Here is a 20,535-nt window from a genome sequence, read left to right as displayed (position 1 = left end):
TGGAAGACATTTTGAGGCCATGCAAAGGATACCGAGCACCTATAAGCTATCTTAAAGCAGCTCAGGTCTTACGAAAAGGCCTCGAATGAAAAAGATTTTCAGACTCTAAAAAGTCTGAAAAGGTTACAATACACGTTTGGACTAACTAAGGGTTCTACCAATATATCCCATGAGATGCACCTGACGTCACATGAGGAAATTTGAAAACACAACACTCTCATGTGTTAGAATACGCATATAATGGTCTCTGCAACCAATTCCAGGTAGATAGGTTGTATAAAACAATCCTTGAGAAGCATTTTGTATTCAATGCAAAGGGGTCTCAAGTAGGTACCCCTCTAGTTTTTCAAAATTCATGGGGTACCCCTCTGGTTTTTCAAAATTCATGGGGTACCCCTGTTTTTACAAAAATGCACCAGGTTCCCTTAATATTTCCACAAAATACATGAAATGCCCTTAATGACTAACAGTGTCAAGTTTTCATTTTAACCTTAATTTTCTATTTTAAACCCTAATGTAACCCTAATCCTAACATCTACCCCTAAACTCTAACACTAACCACCAGTCCACCACCGCTCCCCCCACCCTTCCACCACCCCCTGAAGCATATACTCCTGAGTTTCTTAAAACATCACTTGAGAAATCGAAAACCCAAAAACATGTTAATTGCAGTTTGAACTTACCTAAAATATAAAGAAAGCTTGGAGTAAAAAAAAAGGATTGGAATTTCTGAAAATGCAAATGCAGTATGTTGCAGTTCTGATTTAGCCTATCAGAAGGAAGAGTGTAGATTAATGCCTTCGAAACATCAAACAATGTTGTCAAATTCAGAATCGCATATATCAGAAAAATCAAGGAACTATATTCCTCTGCAAGCTAATATTTCTGGAGGTACATAGCTCAGTGGCGGATCCAATTTGAGAATGGTTGGTCACATTAGCACAAATCCGCAATACAACCAATAACCAATCTTAGTTCTAAGAGGGGCAAGGCGCACCGAGGCCCAAAGCGCAAGGCGAAGGGTGGCGCCTTAAATTTCAATTATTGAACATATTTTATACTCAAAACAATATAAATAACTAAAAGATTTTAAGTTGTACCTTAAAAATAATGCCTACTAATTCCGAAATTAGCTCCTAAATCTATATACACTGACACAAACACAAGTAAGCCTCAACATTTATCCTCTAAACAAGCCAAAACGAAACCACATTTTCCTTAAAAATGCATATAAAAGAGTTTTTTAACAACCTTTAAGGTAACAAAAATGACAGTTAATCTATTGTGTAATACACTTCTTGTTTTAACAATCTTATGATCAATGGAAACCCTTGATAATCATCTAGTTGCACTTTTCCCGCACTCTAAAATTAGATAAAGTGGTATCTGACCCTGGTAGGAGCATCAACAATAATACTTAACTTGGACTAGTTGTTGTACCGCGCGCCTATGCGCGCGGCACCCCAAAATCGTGTAATTGTGATATTCGTAATTTGTCATGTGTAATTAGTACGGTAACATTTTCTGCAATTAATTACAAATTGGTGGTAAGCACATGATTTGTTTAAACTGCATTGGTCAAACCACGGAAGATATATGCTCTTACTAAAATTGGCCACACGTCTACATAACGTTGAAAAGAAAATAAGAAATACATGGTATTGGTTGTTTAAAGTACAATTTGGACGTCTCATCTAGCAATTCTCAATACTAATAAAATGTTGAACTGGTTAACGTGGAAGGTTCCAACTTCCAACATGTCTCTGAAGCACTTGTCAAGTGAACCCTTGGCTTATTAACGTAAGCTGTTATAACATCCCAGCTTAGAACCGTGTTTTTGAAAAATGATGCGCTTGATGTCACTTCTTGGATTGAAAAAGTTGTCTTCAATTCATGAAAGATGTTGGCGAATTTATATGTAAAGAGTGCAAATACACAGGGACTTAGATGGCGTGATCTGAATGTAAAAGTTTGTTGTCATGAATTCATTAAAGATGTTGACAAATGCCTAGCAAGTGAATTGAAATGTACAATCAGAATATGTGTTATATTTGAGGTTGGCATGAGAATGGATGTAAAGTGAGAATAAAAACAAAAAAGCAAGATGTTTATGTTGGCAAGCAGATTAGCAATAAGTTCAGCTGATATTCTTTGGTGGAGGCAGTAAAAAAAATTGAGCTTTACATTCTTTGGTGGAAGCCGTAAAAAAAATTGAGTTAGTGTGATTGGATGTATTGATTTGAATTAAATATGAAGCCTAAGAGTAGAGGTAAAACGTCATTTTCACTCTTCTTGTCTAAATAACGATTAGTATCAAAAGGGTAAGGGACTAAGGTTCCGTTTGGTAGGGCGTAAAATATTTTCAATGTAAAATGATTTTCATGGAAAACAATTTACAACGGAAAACACAATTCCAAAATTAGTTTTCCGTTGTTTGGTTCGATGTAAGAAAAATGATGAAATGAAAGAAAAATGAAAGGGAAAGTAAGGAGGTAGTGAGAGGAGTGTACAAGAGAGATAAGGAAAATAGTTTTCCCTTCATTTTGAAAGGAAAATGGTTTTCCATCATTGAGAGAGTAATTTTACCCCAAGGGAAAATGGTTTTACACTCTTTTACCAACCAAACAATGTAAAACTGAAAATAGAGGAAAACAGTTTTCCGGGAAAATGTTTTACGCCCTACCAAACGAAGCCTAAAGGTAGCTAGATTGGTACCTACGTTGGTCAAATAACCTACATTTATTTTTGGATAATATAAGAAAACAACTTGTACATGTCATTACAAACCTAAGTATATGACTATCTTTTGAAGAATACAATGAATAGAATAACATTCCAACATATCATAAAGTTATAGATATTTCAAGTAGCTACTTAACTCTATACTAACAATATTAATAAAAAAAGTTCAGTGTAAGAATTTCATGGTACTTATTCAAACTTCCAATTAGTCATGAATTAGATAAGTAGCACCAAGTAGTTCACATAAGACCAAACTAAGAACAAAAAAAGAAATTAGAATCTAAAAACATTCTAGCTTATAAAATAAGTTGAATTCAACTAAACTACTCCGATTCATTGCAAAAACTTAAGCAGAACTTGCTTTCTAAAAAAGAAAGCAGTCTACTCAACATGTACTTTCAAGGAAAAATAGCCCATTTGAAGCTTAAGATTACCAAAAACTATATGTAAAAAGCACAACTTTTACATCTAACCATATCGATAATATTTTCAAAAAATCTACAAAAGAAAAAAAGAGATGTGTCCAACTCTACATTAATTGACATAAAAACATTCAACATTATATTGTTCCTCTAATCCTCTCCATGCTTCGCCCTCGTTCAAAAATGAAATATCATGTAATTTGTGGTGGCCAGAGGATCCTTGACAGTGACGATCTCAACATTATCCCTCTAGAGGATTCCTCTTGCGACCATACGGCTGCTTACAAATCCTGTGTAATTTAAAAAATCTAGATTGTTTGAGGTCAAAGAAGCAACACACACAAGTATGTTTGAGTTCGAATTGGAAGCTTTCAAGAAGAAGAAATCAACATTAGTTATAATCCCTAACCTCCTAAGAATATGATGGAGGTATGAGGGATATTAAGCAATCAAGTGTCATTTTCTGTCCCTACCATTTCAGATAAGGCGAAAACAAAGAGAAGGAAAGTTGTGGTAAAGCGAAGAAAGAAAAAGAGACGACAAACAAACAAAAGAATGCAACAAACGCATAATAAGTTGTCCATTACCACTAAGATTTTGCACACCCGCCCTGAAATCTGGAGTGCTACAACTTATAGTACAAACAACAGCCCAACGCTAACGGAAGTACAAAAACTTCCATGAGCAGAATTGATCTCAGTTCATTTTGTAAGTTTAAGTGGCCAAGTCCATTTCATAATTCGATCATGTGCTTGAGCAGTAATTCAAAAAGTCAAAACGACCATAATCCTGAATATTTGAGGCTCGTGCAAATGAATAGTCATAAAACGAAACTAAAATCGAATAATTTCCATCAATTGAAGGAGCGAATGTGTAAGAAATAGGGTAAAATTTTAAAAGCTAAATGTTCTAAAGCATCATAATTGGGAGGTAAGTACAAACTATAAGAACCCATAAGTCACAAAGGAGAAATAATTAACCTTGGAAGTTTCGTGTGGCTCAGATGGAAGATCAATCAAGGGTAGGTAAACCCTAAGTCATCGCCGGAATTTCATTGCCAGAGATGCCATGCTCAGTTGCCGTATTCTTAATCGTCTTTGACTGAGAGAGAGATCAAAGCGATCAAAGAATATGAGGAAGCTGAGGAATCGCCATTTTTGTCTAACAATTCAAGCTCAACTTTATGAAGTACTGCAACATCACGTATTCTATCAATCAAATTTAGAATACGACAGATTCCTCAACATCAAATTTCAATCGCATTTAGAAATTTATCAAACTTAGAATCAAATTCACAAAAAAGAAAAAGCAAACAACATCATAAGATTAAAAATTTAAAAGGTAAAAAGCGGAGATGCAAGAAAACATACGAGGAGAGAGAGAGCGGATGAGATGGGATTCATATTATCCCAAAAAACATCAAATAACACGAGACAAAGAAAAGAAAAGTTGAATTCATGAAACAAACAGGAACAAAGTTTACTAAGAATACATACTTGTGAAGATCGGACCTGTGTGAAAATCAAATCAATCATCGAGGTAATAATATGTTCCAGCAGACTTCTGCTCCATGTCCTTTGTGGATTCTAGCTTGTTAATCCTTGGTCGATAATTAGTTGGGTCCCTTCTAAATGTAATATCCAGATGCTGCAATATTCCAGAAAAAAGGTAGAAGTTACATATTGCATCACAGTCGCATTAACATAAAAATGCCTTGCTCGTCCCAACACTACCAAAACAGGAAATCTTAACTTGATCCAACCCAGACAAGGTATTTCAAATGTTAATGGATTCCAATCATGAGGTATTCCAAGATAATTTCAATATAAAAAAAAAAAGGCAAAGCAACAAAAGGCAGTGAAACTTACAGATAAGAAAAGATTCATTCCTGTCAACAACGATTGCGGGAGTTTGCCGTACAATCAACTGATGGTGTCCCTTCATACACAATCACTCTGTCCGCTAGATAAGTCGCCATAATAAAATCATGTTCAACAACAAATGCCGTCTTCTTGGCATGGAGAATAGATCTCTTTATCACCTTTGAAGCCACAATACGCTGCTCAGAATCAAGATATGCACTCGGTTCATCAATCAAATAAATATCTGCAGGCTGCATAAGTACAAAATGGTTGACGTTAGACATAAAAATATTTCCAAAGAAGCATCCTATTCAGCTACTAACTAATAGCAAAACGAAAAAGTTAGTAGGCATGTAATTTAATAATCCTATACAATGTGGATATCTTCGCATAATCTATGATGCGAAGAGAAACCTGCATACTGTACAAAGTTACCACAGTAAATCGCGCACAAAATCACAACAGCAACCAGTAAATGAGACAGTAAGGGAAAGCAAGAAAGATAAAAGAGAACGAAAACTTGTGAGCCACACAAAAAAATGAATACCTTCCCCAAGGACATAGCCAAAGCAACTCTCTGCAATTATTCACTAGATAGATTCACAACTTCTTGATCCATCAATTGCTCAATCTGAAGAGGCTTCATAACATCTGAGCAAAACTGGGGATGAATCCCTTATCTTTTGATGTAGTAGGTGCCTCACAGTAGACTGGAATATTCAGATTGATCTTCTGGGGCTTGTGAGAAACATTGAATTCAGGTACTTCGACATCAGAACCTTCCACAGTATCAGGCTTCACAAGACCGGCCTGAAATTTCACATTTCAAAGAGTTTTAAGAATCCTAAACCACACAAGACCGCAATTCAAGATTCAGCATTTCATTTCTTTTTCTCAGATCTAGACAAAATGACACAGATAACACAAGACCAAGAATCCAGACAGTAAAATCAAACACGAGACAAATGATCACTATCACAAGTAGATTCTGATACATAATCACAGCATGGAAAATGAAAGTATTTGATATTCGTCAAAAAGTACATGATTATGAATCAAATACCGATTAGGACACAGTATACATAAACTCGTTATAAGATGACCCTGATCGTCAGATGCTCAAACTGACACATATGCTAAAAGTGGAGTAGGCTGGTGGGAAGAAAAAAAATGAAAAGAGAGAGAAAGGAGATGACTGAAGTAAGGCGAGAAAATTTGTGTGGCTGAGATTAGAGGAGCGTTGGATGGATCAGATTGAGCAATGCTTAGGATTTAGGAATAGTGAATTTCGGTGTTTTCTCACCCATACCACTGCTGATTTCAACAGTGTTTCACCTCCAACCTTCAAAAGGTTAGCGGTTAGGGATTAGGGAGTAGGGATTAAATCAAAGTCATTCATTCCTTTTTCCTGTGGGTTCATCTCTCCTAACTTCTTTAACTACTGTTTACTCTACCTTACTTCACCCACTTCAATTCATTGCCTTTAATTTCAAGAATCCAGTCAGTAATGCTACTTCGAAGGTCAATATACTATTTCAAAGATCCAAAAAGGTAAAGAAGATTATAAGTTCCATGAAACTCTCATTTTTCTGTCATTACTTGTATATACGAAATTGTTGTGCCATGGAGTAGTTGTGATCACTCACTCAACATCTAATATGATAGGCTATGGATGAGAAGCAAAAGGAATCAATAACTTCAGCCTTCCAAAGAAGTTGATCTTGGAAAAGCTCACATGTATGACAGTGTAAGGCAGTAAGGCTAACCAATAATTGGAGGGTAAGATGAACCTATTCTCACCAAGAACTCCAACTTCACTCCCCATTCGACCCACTCCCAACTCCCCCTCCCCTCTAGAAGAAAGAAAAAAGGATATGTGCACTGAAAGGAAATGATTAATTATATGATTATACACAAAACGCTGCAAATGAACAAATTCAAGCACACAAAGACATGAACAAAATAATTATGCCTAGTAAACTCCGTAATCCTTGGACTTAAGTTCTAGGTATTGCTTAAAAAAATCTCTCATCCTTGAAACTTAGCATCCATACAAAACGCAACCAATTAATCAAATACTCCTTTATGCTATTCCTTAGGAAACAATCATAATCATAAAAATCATATTGAAGAATTCAAAAACCCAATAGAAGTGCGATTAAGGCAGGAAACATATAATCATAACCTCACCCCAAATAAATTCACCATCACCTCAAACATAGCAGAGTTTTCAATAATCATAATCCATGATATCACTAACTGCAAAATAAGCAATTCGTAATACCCAGGAAAAAGCAAATGGAGTCCAAAAATGTTGGAATTTCCTGACCCGTTTAGCCTTGAAATTGCATTCAAGAAATCGATTTCAATGAAAATATATGACTTACAATTCCAAATACAGTATAAAATTCTTTATCTTCCTCATCATCTCCTCCGCCTTGACTGCCAACACCATTTGACGACGCAAAAAATGGCTTTCTCTCTCCTCACTCCCAAATCCAACTAAAGCAAATTGAAAAATAAAGGCAGAGAAAAATTTGCTCATACCTCCTCTATTTTTCTTCCTCCTCCATTCTCTTCTTCCTCCTGCCTTCCTCCTCACAGTTTCCCTAAAAAGAAATCATAATAACTAAAAGAAGATAAAAAATTCTTGATTTTGAATACTAAAACAGAGAAACAAAAGTTCCTTGATCAATTGCAAAATAGAAAAAGAATACTTAATCAGACCCAAACCTAAATTCCACTGGTACCTGTCCTATTATCGAACGTCTGAAGGGGGTTTTGCAGTTTGCTAACTGATTTCACCGAGCTCTCACCGCTTGAATTGCTTCTTGAAGCAAAAAGAAGAGAGAGGAAAAATGGTGAGAAACAGAAAAAAGAGGAGAGAGACGAAGAAGATTTAGAGAGTGAAAATGGAGGGCATAGTAGGACGGCAAGAGGGGATGGGCGAAAATGAAGAGGAGAGGAGAGATGAGATGTTAAACTTAAATCAAATCTACATCCTACCTCAATCAAATCCTGCAACCATGCATTGTCAAACTTAAAACTATAGAATACGATAATGATTCCTAACATCAAATATAGTACTCTTCATAAACAGCCGAAATATAAACAAATATACCGATGAAATCTGAAGTAAGCACTTAGTTCTCAAAATCAACACAAACAACAACACTTTTACTTGAACATCATGAAAATTGCAAAAACTAAAACCTGTAGCAAAAATCAGGCTAATCTAATCCAAACAAACGATATCTACTAACTCTAGAATTTATTTTGTAGCTATCCATTTATAAAGAACACCCTAAATTCAATTTCTGACTTAGTTGATTGTATAGTTAGATTTCTTTATTGATGTCCCTATTTAGGTTTTCACAAAGCAAAAGTGACAATAGAAATTGAAGTGAAAATTTGGGAGAAGACATGAATTAATGAAAGGAAGGTATTTTTTCGATTGATGTGCGAGAAGCTGGCGTATCAGATTACCCATTATCAATTCAAATGAAATCCTAAAACATGAATTATCAGGCCTTTGAGATTAATCAATTCGAAATTGAAAATAAACCCTTAATGACGAACTATCAAGCCTTTAAAGAATCAAAATCGATCAGATTTTCTTACCTGCATAATGCTAGTATGGCAGAAAAGGCAGCAACTTGCAAGAAGAAGAATAGAACAACGCTCCTACATCATTTCCCGGACGGATTAGAAAACAATTTCTAAGAAATGGATGAAGAATAATTTGGTTGTTCCCCCAATTTTGTGTGAAAAAAGACAATTTAAAAGCTTGTATCAAGAATTACTCGTAAACATACCTTTGTTTTTTAGGAAATTCGAGTTCCAATCACATCGACAAAGGTCGATTCTCTCGTAACACGTTTCTCTCAATATTCCTGAAATCGGGAGAAGGCAATTTGATCAATTACTACGTTGATCTAAAAAGAATAGTGAGAGAAACAACAGCTTCGTAAACACTCAAATTTCAGAAAATCTGACACAAAAATGAAGAGAAACAAAAGTAAAAAAAAGAAATGAAGACAGAGAGAATCGAAAGAAACAAAAACGGAAAAACCATATTACGTTGATCTTGCTTCATCTTAACTCAAAAATCGCAAAAAAAAAAAAGAAACTAGAAACTGGAATTCGTCCAAACTGTGGTCTACTCTTCCAATTCCTGAATCCTGAATATTGAGGCTCGGTCAAATGAATAGTCATAAAATGAAACTAAAATCAGATAATTCCCATCAATTAAAGGAGCGAATGTGTAAGATGTAGGACAAAATTTTAAAATCTAAATGTTCTAAAGCATCATAATTGGGAGGTAAGTACAAACTATAAGAACCCATAAGTCACAAAGGAGAAAGAATTAACCTTGGAAGTTTCGTGTGGCTCAGACGGAAGATCAATCAAGGGTAGGTAAACCCCAAGTCATCGCCGGAATTACATTGCCGGAGATGTCATGCTCGCTGTGCCGTATGCTCAGCACGAATGAATTTGTGGTAGAAGCGATGAAAGGTGAAGGAAGTGGCAGGGGCTGTCTAGGGTTTCATTTAATTTTCAATAGAGGAAAGAGTGGGAGACGTGAAGAAGGGGAGAGAAACAAAACAACGTGTGGCTGAGATGGAAGCACGCGATGTGAGGATGAGGTGAGGGAGAAGCGGGAGTGTCACGTGAAGGACGCGTGGGGGATTGAACTACGTCGCATCATGTGAGTTGCACGTGGTTTCACTTTGAACGGTGAATTGCATAAAAACGTGACTCAAAATACTATTCAAATGAATAGTGTAGGGAACTCCAACTTTTAAAAGGTCTAAGATATTAACTCAAACCAAGAACCGACACTCCTAGTTATTCAACATGAAATTTAGAGGGCACCGGCCATATTAAACTAACCATAGTGCAGTTCAAAGCAAACACAACATAACTGCATGTTCTTAAAGGCATTATTCTAGGCTAAACTTAAGCCTATCATTCTCATTAACCTCCAAAGGCAAAAAATCCCGAACACTTAACATGTAATCCACAAGGACAGGCATTTTAAGAAGGCATAGCTGACTGTACATGTTAAAAATCATGAACGCAATACTATAAGAGCTAAAGAGCATGACACTCTAAATTAAAAGGAAGATATCACTACCATCCTTCAAACATTAGAGCTTTTAGTAAACACAAAATGCTTAAACGTCAAAGGTTTCAAGGAAAGGCATGCATCTAGCTTGAATTCCAAAAAGTAAAAACTGCATACAATTAAAAGGCTTCAAATAAAAGAAAACATAGAGCATATTAAGTAATCTTCATCATATACCAATAAATTTAGTAAACATAAACAACTTGCTATCATCTTTCTGCTACGTTTCTACTTCAACTCAACCAAACGGTAACCGAATTTGTTGCAAAATAGCTTAATTATTAAAACAAAATTAAATCCAATTCCTAAAATCAAACCTCATACATCAATATAAAAATCAACAAATGATGTATTAACCCATCATAAATAAAATGCTAACCTATTTTTTTAGTTTATGAAAAGTGAGAACTCAAACAGTATTTGACAAACTATGAAGAAGAAAACAGAGAGAAATGCCAGGGAAGAAAAGTGTTCTCACATACAATGATTTAGCATTGATCAACTGAAGTAGTCACCTATGGCAAACACATTGTCACAACCTTTAACCCGCAACCACTCGTCAATTGCTAGAACATGTTTGTGACCCTGCATGTAGATTTATATTAGATATATATGTGCACCATATAGAAAATGTTGCAGCATCAATGAGTATAATTTCCCCCCATATATTTTGCAGGAGTAACACGCTCTCTACAAGATAGATAAACACAAATGAGTAGCACTTGTTATCTATAGCACTCAGGCTTTAAAAAAACACATGCATAAAACCTGGCTATACAACATTCCGTAGGGTACAACGTGTACTTTTCCCTTTTGCTTTGCCGTTCATGGTGATTAAAAACATTAGAAACATTGACAACCCTGCACCCTATTAAGAGTTCAATCCCATCCCTTGAAAATTTCTTTTCTCCAAACATGTTGATCCTTTCATCAAAGCTGCAGAACTAAGCAACATTAGACAGTAACTTTGTAACCATGGTAATGGGTGTGGGCTCAGATAGCACAAACACATAAGCAGTTACGGAAGCAGCCTTGGCATTTCCGCCAATCAGATAGAGATTAGAAACAAGGAAGACTACCATTATTATTATCTTAGACCTTTTGCAACATTGTGAAATTGTTGTAACAGACTACCATTATTATGGAATTGTTAGACTATTATGGAATCTTCCCCATATGAAACCAATTTCACAACCTGACCTTTTGCAACCATCCCATATGAGCTAAACCCCTTTGAAAGAAGAGAGAAATTGTTGTCACCTACAACTAAAAAAATCCCAAAATCCAAAACTGAAATATAAAAAGTAAGCATTAGAAACCGACCTGTGTCTAATGTTGCTGTTGTTGTTGGAATGTTGCTGTCGTTGCGAAGCCGTGCGGAGGATGACGACAACGCCCGCGATGCAGCAATCAAATATGAAAATTCCACCCTCAAATAGTTTCATACGACACAATTCAATAAAGAAACCAACTGCATTATCCAGGGAAAAACATTGACATCTGTCTTTTCCTAAGGATTCACCTCAAATTCTGAAGTCTAACCATTTTAAATGATTGCTTGATAAAATCCGATGAAAATGAAAGTGATTACGGGAACCGGAGAAGCAACTTCTAGTGTAATAGGTTCCGCCACTGCTCACTTTTTCTTCTAAACAGCCATGCTGGTCTTAAATTGCAAAATTATCTTTTCTTCCAAAAGTTCAATTGCACTTCTTGAACTTAGCTTGAGCAGTAGAAAATAATAGAAAAGGCCATTTTGCAATTCCAAAAGTTTGACCCTTGATCAATCGCAAAATTATCAAATGAGAAGATACGTTCAAGATAATAGAAAAGGGAATTTCTTGGTCAATTGAAAAATAAAAAAGAACACTGAATTCCACTGATACCTGTCTTACCATCGAACGTCTGAATGGAGACTTTGCAGTTTGCTCACTGATTTCATGGCTCCCACCGCTTGAATTGCTTCTTGAACAAAAGCCTAAAACCAAAAAGAAGAGAGAAAAAATGCAGAGGAACAGAAAAAAGAGGAGAGAGACGAAGAAGATTGAGAAAGTGAGAATGGAGGGGGTCAGGAGGAGCAAGTAAGGGCAGGCAAGCAGTTTCACAAAGATGGAAGGGCAAATGCGCCAAATCACTGTACCTAAGCTACAGACTACAGTAGCCAAACTTGTGGCTTTTTAATGGGTATAGATATTGCCAATGGCAACCCAAAAAAAAAACAGCCATTGCGAAGTTCTCATTCAATAAATAACCGCTCCATTCATATTGATATTAGTATTACTCTAGAAAAATTGCAAAAAAAAAATCATTGAACTAACAAGTACTTTATAAGATAATAACTTATTTTTCACATTCTTGTGCAAGAATTTCATGACACCAAGTCACCAAGTAAAAACCAAAATATTTTGTAGATACAAACTTGATAAGATCAAAGATAAAACCGTTGAGGAGGTTTTAAATAAGGAGACCGCTGTTCAGGAAAACAACACCGGTAAGGTTCAGCACACTTAGCACACTGCCCTCGCGCACACCTAAGGTGCACCTTCACACCGGCAGCTTTATGCTGAATCTCCTCTTCATTCCAGTCTAAAGCTTGCAAGCATCCAGACCTATTAATAATCGTGCCATCAGGAACACGAAAACTATGTCGGGTATTCAACAAATCCAAATTTTTGTGGCCGTCCAAAATTGTTGACAAGGCTTTCATCGATAAAGCACACGAGTGGAGACTCAAGTGCTTGAGTTGCGGACACCAGTCACGTACAATTGCAGCTGCATAATCATCCACATGGCCAAATAAGCAGAGAGTTTCGACCTTTGTAAAACTGCTTGGACATCGTGCAATAACCCCCACTGGACACTGTACTTTCTTCAACTCTTTCCAGTATACAATAGCAGGAATAATATATTCATGTTCCAATCCCACAGCTTGTGGTATTACCAAAGTCTTAAGGTAGGGTGTCCTGAAACATGAAGATAAAAATATTATTCTGTATTTATTTGAACAATGGCTGAAAATTTGACAGCATGTTTATAACTTTACACGTCGTTTGTTCAGGGATAGGGAGGAAACTATAGATTTATGCAATTGCTCCCTTTGATACCCTCTCATTTCACCACTAAGAGAAATAGTCAGAAATGCATAACCATGGAGGTAGTTTAATGTTTTTATCATTTGTTCCCAACCTACTCTAAGCAAAAGGTAAGTTTCTTCCCTATCACAACGAATCCCAATCCCACATGCCAAAATCCGTGTTTTTTTGGTTTGTTTCAATAAACTTCCCCAATCCTATTTTGCTTCCAACATTCATTACAATAGATCTACACAATTGTGAGAAATGTTTCAAGACTGAGGAAGTAAGTATTTCAGAAAGCATAAGTTCAAATACGGGGATTTATATACTTATTCATTAATTTAAATACACTAGTGTTTAGGCAAGTAAATTTCAGGTGAAGACAACTAATGCAGGTTAGAGTAAGGTGAATGGAGCAATTTCTGAAATTTGAAAAACCGTATTTCACAAAGTTGGGAAAACAAAAAACAAAACTACTCCCTCTGTTTTTTTTTATCATTCTCACTTTCTTTTGCACATCTTCCAATGCACGTTTTAAAACTTAAATATCTTTCATTATATATTAGTAAAAATTATAACGATTGAATATTAATAAAGTACTAATTGAGACGAATCAAACAAGACCCCACATGACTATGTTTTTTCTTATAAATTGAGAACATTTGAGAAGATTCTCTCTATGCATGAATAATGTCAAGATTCTAAGTGAGAAAGATAAAAAAAAAACAGAGGGAGTACCTTTTACCAATGTACTTCATCTTATGTTTTCGATAAAAAGTTTCACCATGAAGCAATTCAGAGCAAGAGTCAGCCGCCTTAGTATCTAGCATGCGCTTCAGGAAACAAAAGTATCTACCGTGCATTTTCCGATATTTAGGGGAATCCAAAACTTTGAGGTTGATGACACCATTTCTTGACAATAAATCTAACACTGCCGACAACCATGTCTTGCTCACCATACATACAACATAAAGCCTCTCCTTCAGAGAAACTCTCCTTATTATGTCCACCAAGACATCATAGTTCATTTCATCCCAACTCCGCACACTTGTAGTGCGATTTGCTGCATCACAAACTCTTACAGACCTCTTGGCATTATACGATGAGAGAAGGGACATTCTGAGCAAGTACAGAAAATTGTTATAGTTATTATTCCAGTCATTGAACGGGGCAATCAGAAGATAAGAAAACCAATGCGAGTAAATAACCTCAGGAAAATTATGATTGTAAAAGTCGGAAATGTATACTCATACATCACAATTACACCAAAAACCAACAGTCAATGGGCAGATTGAGTAATCTAGATTCTAATTCCTGAAGACCTCATTCCAGTAACAATTTCTGCAAGCGCTTGTCAATAATCTATATGCAACAATATAATTAAGCATGTCATAAAGAACGAACTGATAAGAAAAAGCACATCCCAAGCAATCCGAAAACTGCAAAATTATTGCAAGTAGCACTGCCACAATTCATAGATTAGCCTTCCTTTCCATTTCGTCTAGGTGCTCAATAAGAATCTTAAGAAATTCTTTTTAAGTTGGATCAGCTATGCTTCAGGCTAGATTCTCTTGCCACTACACTAAAAACATAACCTACACTAATATAAACTACTTCAAAGAAATGCAAAACTAGGAGGTAGTATATGGGACAATCTGATGATCCATTCTGATATAAAAAACATACATTGTTGCTCAAGCAACTCAATCAAGAGCAAACATATATCACACATAAACAATAATTTATTACTCACTCTATCCCATAATATAATGCTTGTTTCTAGTGAGGTCAAACTTTAAAATCTTTGACAAAATATTCTCATTAATATATTAAAAAAAAACATACTCATGTACTTTTATGATATAACCTTCTTATTAATACAGAATTAAAGATATTGAAGGTCAAAAAGACCCTGCATAAAGGAAATAAGCACAATATTACGGGACGGAAATAGTTCTCATTGTGATTACACGTCCAGAACCCTTTCAATTCAATAATCAATTCGAGCAGGGATAGTACTTAAAGAGCGGACAACAAACAAGTTTTAATTGATAGCTCATAAATTAAACAAAATATGAAGCAGCTAAATTCGCGAACCTGGATGGTTTATTTGAACGAAAGCCGAGTCTATGACGTGGGATCATGGCAAAATCGGACTGTAAGGCAGTACTGAGACAGAGAAACAGAAAGAAAAACCAAGATTAAAATTGTACTTGACCTAGGCTACAAGCAGCCTGTTAACTTTTATTTTATTTTAATAAAGAAAATATTTTATTCACAAAGGATATTAGAATAATACGCGCCACCTAATCATGTCAAGTTAATTAAAATAATATCATAATCAATTTCCTAGAATAAATATTAAAAGATCTCTCCATATCCTCCAAATTAGAAGTATATACGTTTTCTTTCATGAAAATGTGATAACCTAAGATTTTTTAGAGAATAAAAAATCTAATAAGATAAATAAACATATATATATACTTCCTCTATCTCTATTACATAAGGGAAGGGGAGAGCTACAGTGTCCCCGAATGAAGAGACTACTTTACCTCCTTACCTTTCTAAATTACAAATTCACCTATAAACAAAAGAGTCTTCAAACAAAAGAGTCTTCAAACAAAAATGCTAGAAATAAAATTATAGCAATCACTCACAAGTCAACTAAAATCATAGAATTGCATAATTCATATTATACAAATCACTCAAATGAGGAAACTTTACAAAACTAAAGAATCACTTACAAACTACAACCAATACACTATAACGTCAATACATAGTCACAAAAATATTCACAAAAAATTGACTTGAAATCAAAGTGTCCACTTTCTTCATAATATATGAAGTAGTGTACTTAATTCAAAAATCAACTAAAAAATTATAATATTAGAAATCATAAATAAATTCAATAAATTTTCTATTTTGTTCGTAGAATTTAACTTTGAAAAATAAAAATAAAAAAGACTGGTGAGAAACTACCAATCAAATTTTGCGACTAAAAACAATTATACTTCGTACGTCTAATGTTCAAATTTTGACTCTTACTAATGTCGAATAAAATCGAAGTTCTATCTCGAAAAAAATCGAAGCACGCATCGCGTGCAAAAAATGCTAGTTCTATTTTAAATGAAATGTAGAGCCTTGGCAAGGGGATTTATGAGAGGAGAGAGATAGAGAGAAAGAAAAAGAGGGACCCATATGATGAGGAGAGAGATAGAGAGAAATGAATACCAAATAAAATAATGTTTCATTTATTTTGAAAAGGTCTAAAATGGTAAGTGTTTCATTTATTTTAAAACGGAAGTATATATATATACGGTCTAAAATGGTAAGTGTTTCATTTGTTTTAGAACGGAATATATATATATATATATAGGAGTGGAATCCGCTGAAAACAACCCTTAATCTAAAAACTAAAACAGGGTAACTTTTACCACTTTTAGGGCAACTTTATATATTTTAAGGGTAACTTTTACCACTTGTAGGATAACTAAATTATATTAAAGATAACTTTATATATTTCAAATTCAAGGGCAACTTTATATAGTATAAGAGTAACTTTATTATGTTAAGATGAAAACTTTGATTTTTCTAGGGTAACTTTAAGTATTATAACAATAACTTTGACCAATATTAGAGTAACTTTAAGTCTTGATATTTTTCTCCGCCTTCTTCTTCAACCTTCATCTTCTTCCTTTTTTTTGTTTCTCTCCCAACTTTCATAAAAATGCGAAAGATTTAATCAGTTCAAATTACAGCTCCATAACTTAGCAAATCTCTTAAATAAAACCAATCATCGTCAGCAACAAAACTGAGCTAGAATTAGCACCAGAAATTTCATCTAATCAACAATCAACATCAATGCTATAATATGAAGTTTCCTTGAAATTATCAGACAACAACGTTTTGTTTCAATTTGCATCATTCAAAAGAAAGTACAAATAACAGAAAAGCAACCAATAAAGAGAGAGAATCACCGGTTAGAATCAAGAGTTAGTTGACGGCGAGCGGCAGCAAGCTTGGACATGGCGTTGCAGCGATATTTTTCCCCGCCTTCTTCTTCAACCTTCATCTTCTTCCTTTTTTTGTTTCTCTCCCAACTTTCATAAAAATGCGAAAGATTTAATCAGTTCAAATTACAGCTCCATAACTTAACAAATCTCTTAAATAAAACCAATCATCGTCAGCAACAAAACTGAGCTAGAATTAGCACCAGAAATTTCATCTAATCAACAATCAACATCAATGCTATAATATGAAGTTTCCTTGAAATTATCAGACAACAACGTTTTGTTTCAATTTGCATCATTCAAAAGAAAGTACAAATAACAGAAAAGCAACCAATAAAGAGAGAGAATCACCGGTTAGAATCAAGAGTTCGTTGACGGCGAGCGGCAGCAAGCTTGGACATGGCGTCGCAGCGAATAGGATGAAGAAAGGACACGTCAACATCGTTTTGGGAGCGAGATTCGACGAATCCGGAGAGACGAAGGCTGAGGAGTTTTCCAGAAGAGAAATTGCGATTTTCTAAAGCAAAATCGGCGCCGGAAACAAGAGATTGGAGACATTTGATGTTGTTATCGACTTCTTTCCTCCAATTTTGCTGGTTTTGTTCTCTCTCTTCTTGTTTCTCCATTTTTGCAGCTGTTCGAAGCTCACTATAACTCAGAGATAAATTGTGAGAGGAGAAAGAAAATGGATATTCTCCATTGAAGACAGAAGCATGAATTAATCAATTACATATCAAAGTATTCCTCTTCAAACCAAACTATTCAATATTTCAATTATAAATCAACTCATATTTATAATTTCCTAATTAGAAATTTCAAATTGCGAACTAACAATTTCCTAAATCATGAGTTCATTACCAATTCCAATTTCCAATTTTCCAAACCAACAACAATTAAACAAATCAATCAAAAACCATAAATCCACATTCCACAATCACAAATTAACGTTTCACAAATATCATAATTCAGTAATTCACAACCAAACAAATGTAAATATAAAATATTACCTTAAAAAAAAAACTTATGCTAAAACTTAGGGTTAGTTAAGAAAACTTACAAACTGATTGAAAAATGTAATGGGCGTCTCGGGAGGCCGGCGAGTCGGCGGTGGGGTCGGCGGTGCGCGGCTTTGCTTCGCTTCAGAGTTCAGCCGTCGCTTCGAGTTCGCTTCCTGTTCTGCTGTTCGAGACTTCGAGTGTTCTGCTGTTCGAGACTTCCCTAACTCTGAGCGTTTTTTTTTCAATTTTTCTTTTTTTTTTAAAAAAAAAAACTATCTCTATTTTATCTCTATTATATAAGGCAACACAAGGGGACACCAAAAAAAAATAAAAAGATAGGGAGATAGGTAATTGATTTATTTTGAATGAGAAGAGGGGAAAAAGTAGGACGTTTAAACTAACTTTTTTTCTAAAAAAAAATGTAAAGACAGTTTTTCTACCCAATTAATTTCATTTTCTACTTCATATGCTATCACGCTATTGCACGCATTGCGTGCATGTAAGTAGGGGTGTAAGTTATTTGGTTAAAAACCGAAAACCAAACCAAACCAAACCGAATTAGTAATTTGGTTTGGTTTTTTTTGAAATTCGGTTTGGTTTGGATTCAAAAAAATTATTTTTTCGGTTTGGATTGGTTTTGGTTTTGGAAAACCGAAAAAACCGAATTATTGTCACTTATCATATGAATTTTGTCTATTATTTTTTTGTGTTTCTTTTTTTTTTAAAATTAATTACGAAAATACAAAAATATTGTCACTTAAAATACAAATTATCAAAAAGTTTGGTTTAAATTCGGTTTGGTTTTTATCTTGGTTTGATTTAATTTCATTTCGGTTTGGTTTGGATTTTGGAATATGAAAAAAAATTGGTTTGTTTTGGTTTGGATTTTAAAAGATAAAAAAAATCCGGTTTAGTTTGGTTTGGTTTGGTTTTTGGTTTCATATTTTGGTTTGGTTTGGTTTGGATTGAGTCGAATTTCGGTTTGGATTTGGTTTGGAAATTTCAAAACCGAATTTATTTCGGTTTGGTTTGGTTTTGACCTAAAACCAAACCAAAAACCGAACTTACACCCCTACATGTAAGGCTAATACTTTATAAGGGAAGGGTTCAGCGATGGTGTCCTTTTTTGAAATGCCTATTTTGTCCTCCTTCCCTTTCTAAATTACAAAACGAATATCAAAATCGAAATCGGCACTTAAAGAAAACACCCATGGCAGCTCCTAATTGATGAAGAAGGAAGGCTAGGGTATTTCTCCTAAAACTTTGTGCAAGAGAAAGGGGTGGTCACTCCTAACATATTCTAAAGCAAGTAAGGCACAAATCAAACATGGATATATATTTTCTTAAAAACGGAACAATTAAACTTTTCTTTCTTAATAAATTGAACAGAAAATAAAACCTTCCAGTTTAGGCTCTCTTTACTTCATCTCACAGCATCAGCGATGATCCACACGATAAAGCAATAAGACACGTGATCTCTTAGAAACAATAACTGGATTTACATTCAACGGAATCGGAATATACAATTTTAAGTTTGCCAAATGCGCATTATATACATACAAGGGTATAAAAGGAATTACCATTTTTGGTGTCCCCCTCCTCTTTCCTTATGTAATAAAGATGTTTAGAGTTCTTTTTACTCATCATTTTGCATTTCTAGCTTACTTTGCTTAATTCGGAATAATTAACTTATTTGTAGCTTATTTTTTGTGAATATTAATTACTTTGGATACTTTATAAGGTTCGAGAATGCTTAGTTTGTGTTTGATGTTGTAGGTTCGACCTCATAAGTCTCAATCCCACACACTGAGCATACAATGGAGCAATTTTACCAAAATAAGACATTTTTTGAAGGATTTATGTATAAGTGTTAACTTCAAATATATATAACTTTCAGCACACACAATATTTTTGGGTGATTTAAGTTGTAGATAAAAGTTTGGTTCGATAGCTTTCCAACCAGTGGTAGCAAATCCGATTCCGATGAAAAATGAAAGAGATATAGCCGTTTAAATTCAGGTGCATCCGCTCCAAAATATATGGAGCTCCCGCTCTGCTTTGCCTCCGCGGAAAAATCCCAGTTTTTCGACGCGTTTAATAACATAATGTTTAATCCTTTAAAAGACATGGACCTTAATTTTTGAAGCTAAATGTTTGGAATTTGAAGAATTTATGAAAGAAACTTAAAGATTTGGAAGCTTCTTGTAGCTTGAATGAGATTTTTTTACTCCCTCAAATATTTTGTTGCTTTATTTCATGTCATTTTACTCTGTTTAATTCTTCATCCTAGATTAGTGTC

General features: G+C 34.7%; 1 protein-coding gene and 1 pseudogene across 1 annotated transcript; both read right to left on the bottom strand.

The window, feature by feature from the left end:
- Positions 1-3,021: 3,021 nt before the first annotated feature.
- Positions 3,022-12,243, bottom strand: LOC104889973 (ABC transporter E family member 2-like; annotated as a pseudogene).
- A 219-nt stretch (positions 12,244-12,462) lies between these two features.
- LOC104892494 (hypothetical protein) lies at positions 12,463-18,479 on the bottom strand. The gene is made up of 6 exons (XM_048640885.2): positions 18,296-18,479; positions 17,590-17,886; positions 17,206-17,328; positions 15,326-15,397; positions 13,967-14,347; positions 12,463-13,117 (listed from the first exon to the last, which is right to left on the bottom strand). The coding sequence occupies exons 2-6, from the start codon at positions 17,862-17,864 to the stop codon at positions 12,583-12,585; spliced, it is 1,386 nt and encodes a 461-aa protein (XP_048496842.1). The 5' UTR covers positions 17,865-17,886; positions 18,296-18,479; the 3' UTR covers positions 12,463-12,582.
- Positions 18,480-20,535: the final 2,056 nt, after the last annotated feature.

Source organism: Beta vulgaris, chromosome 1 (assembly GCF_026745355.1).
Source record: "Beta vulgaris subsp. vulgaris cultivar EL10 chromosome 1, EL10.2, whole genome shotgun sequence".
Classification (NCBI taxonomy): Eukaryota; Viridiplantae; Streptophyta; class Magnoliopsida; order Caryophyllales; family Amaranthaceae; genus Beta; species Beta vulgaris.
Note: the sequence above shows the minus strand (reverse complement) of the source record. Positions and strands in the feature narration are given on the sequence as shown.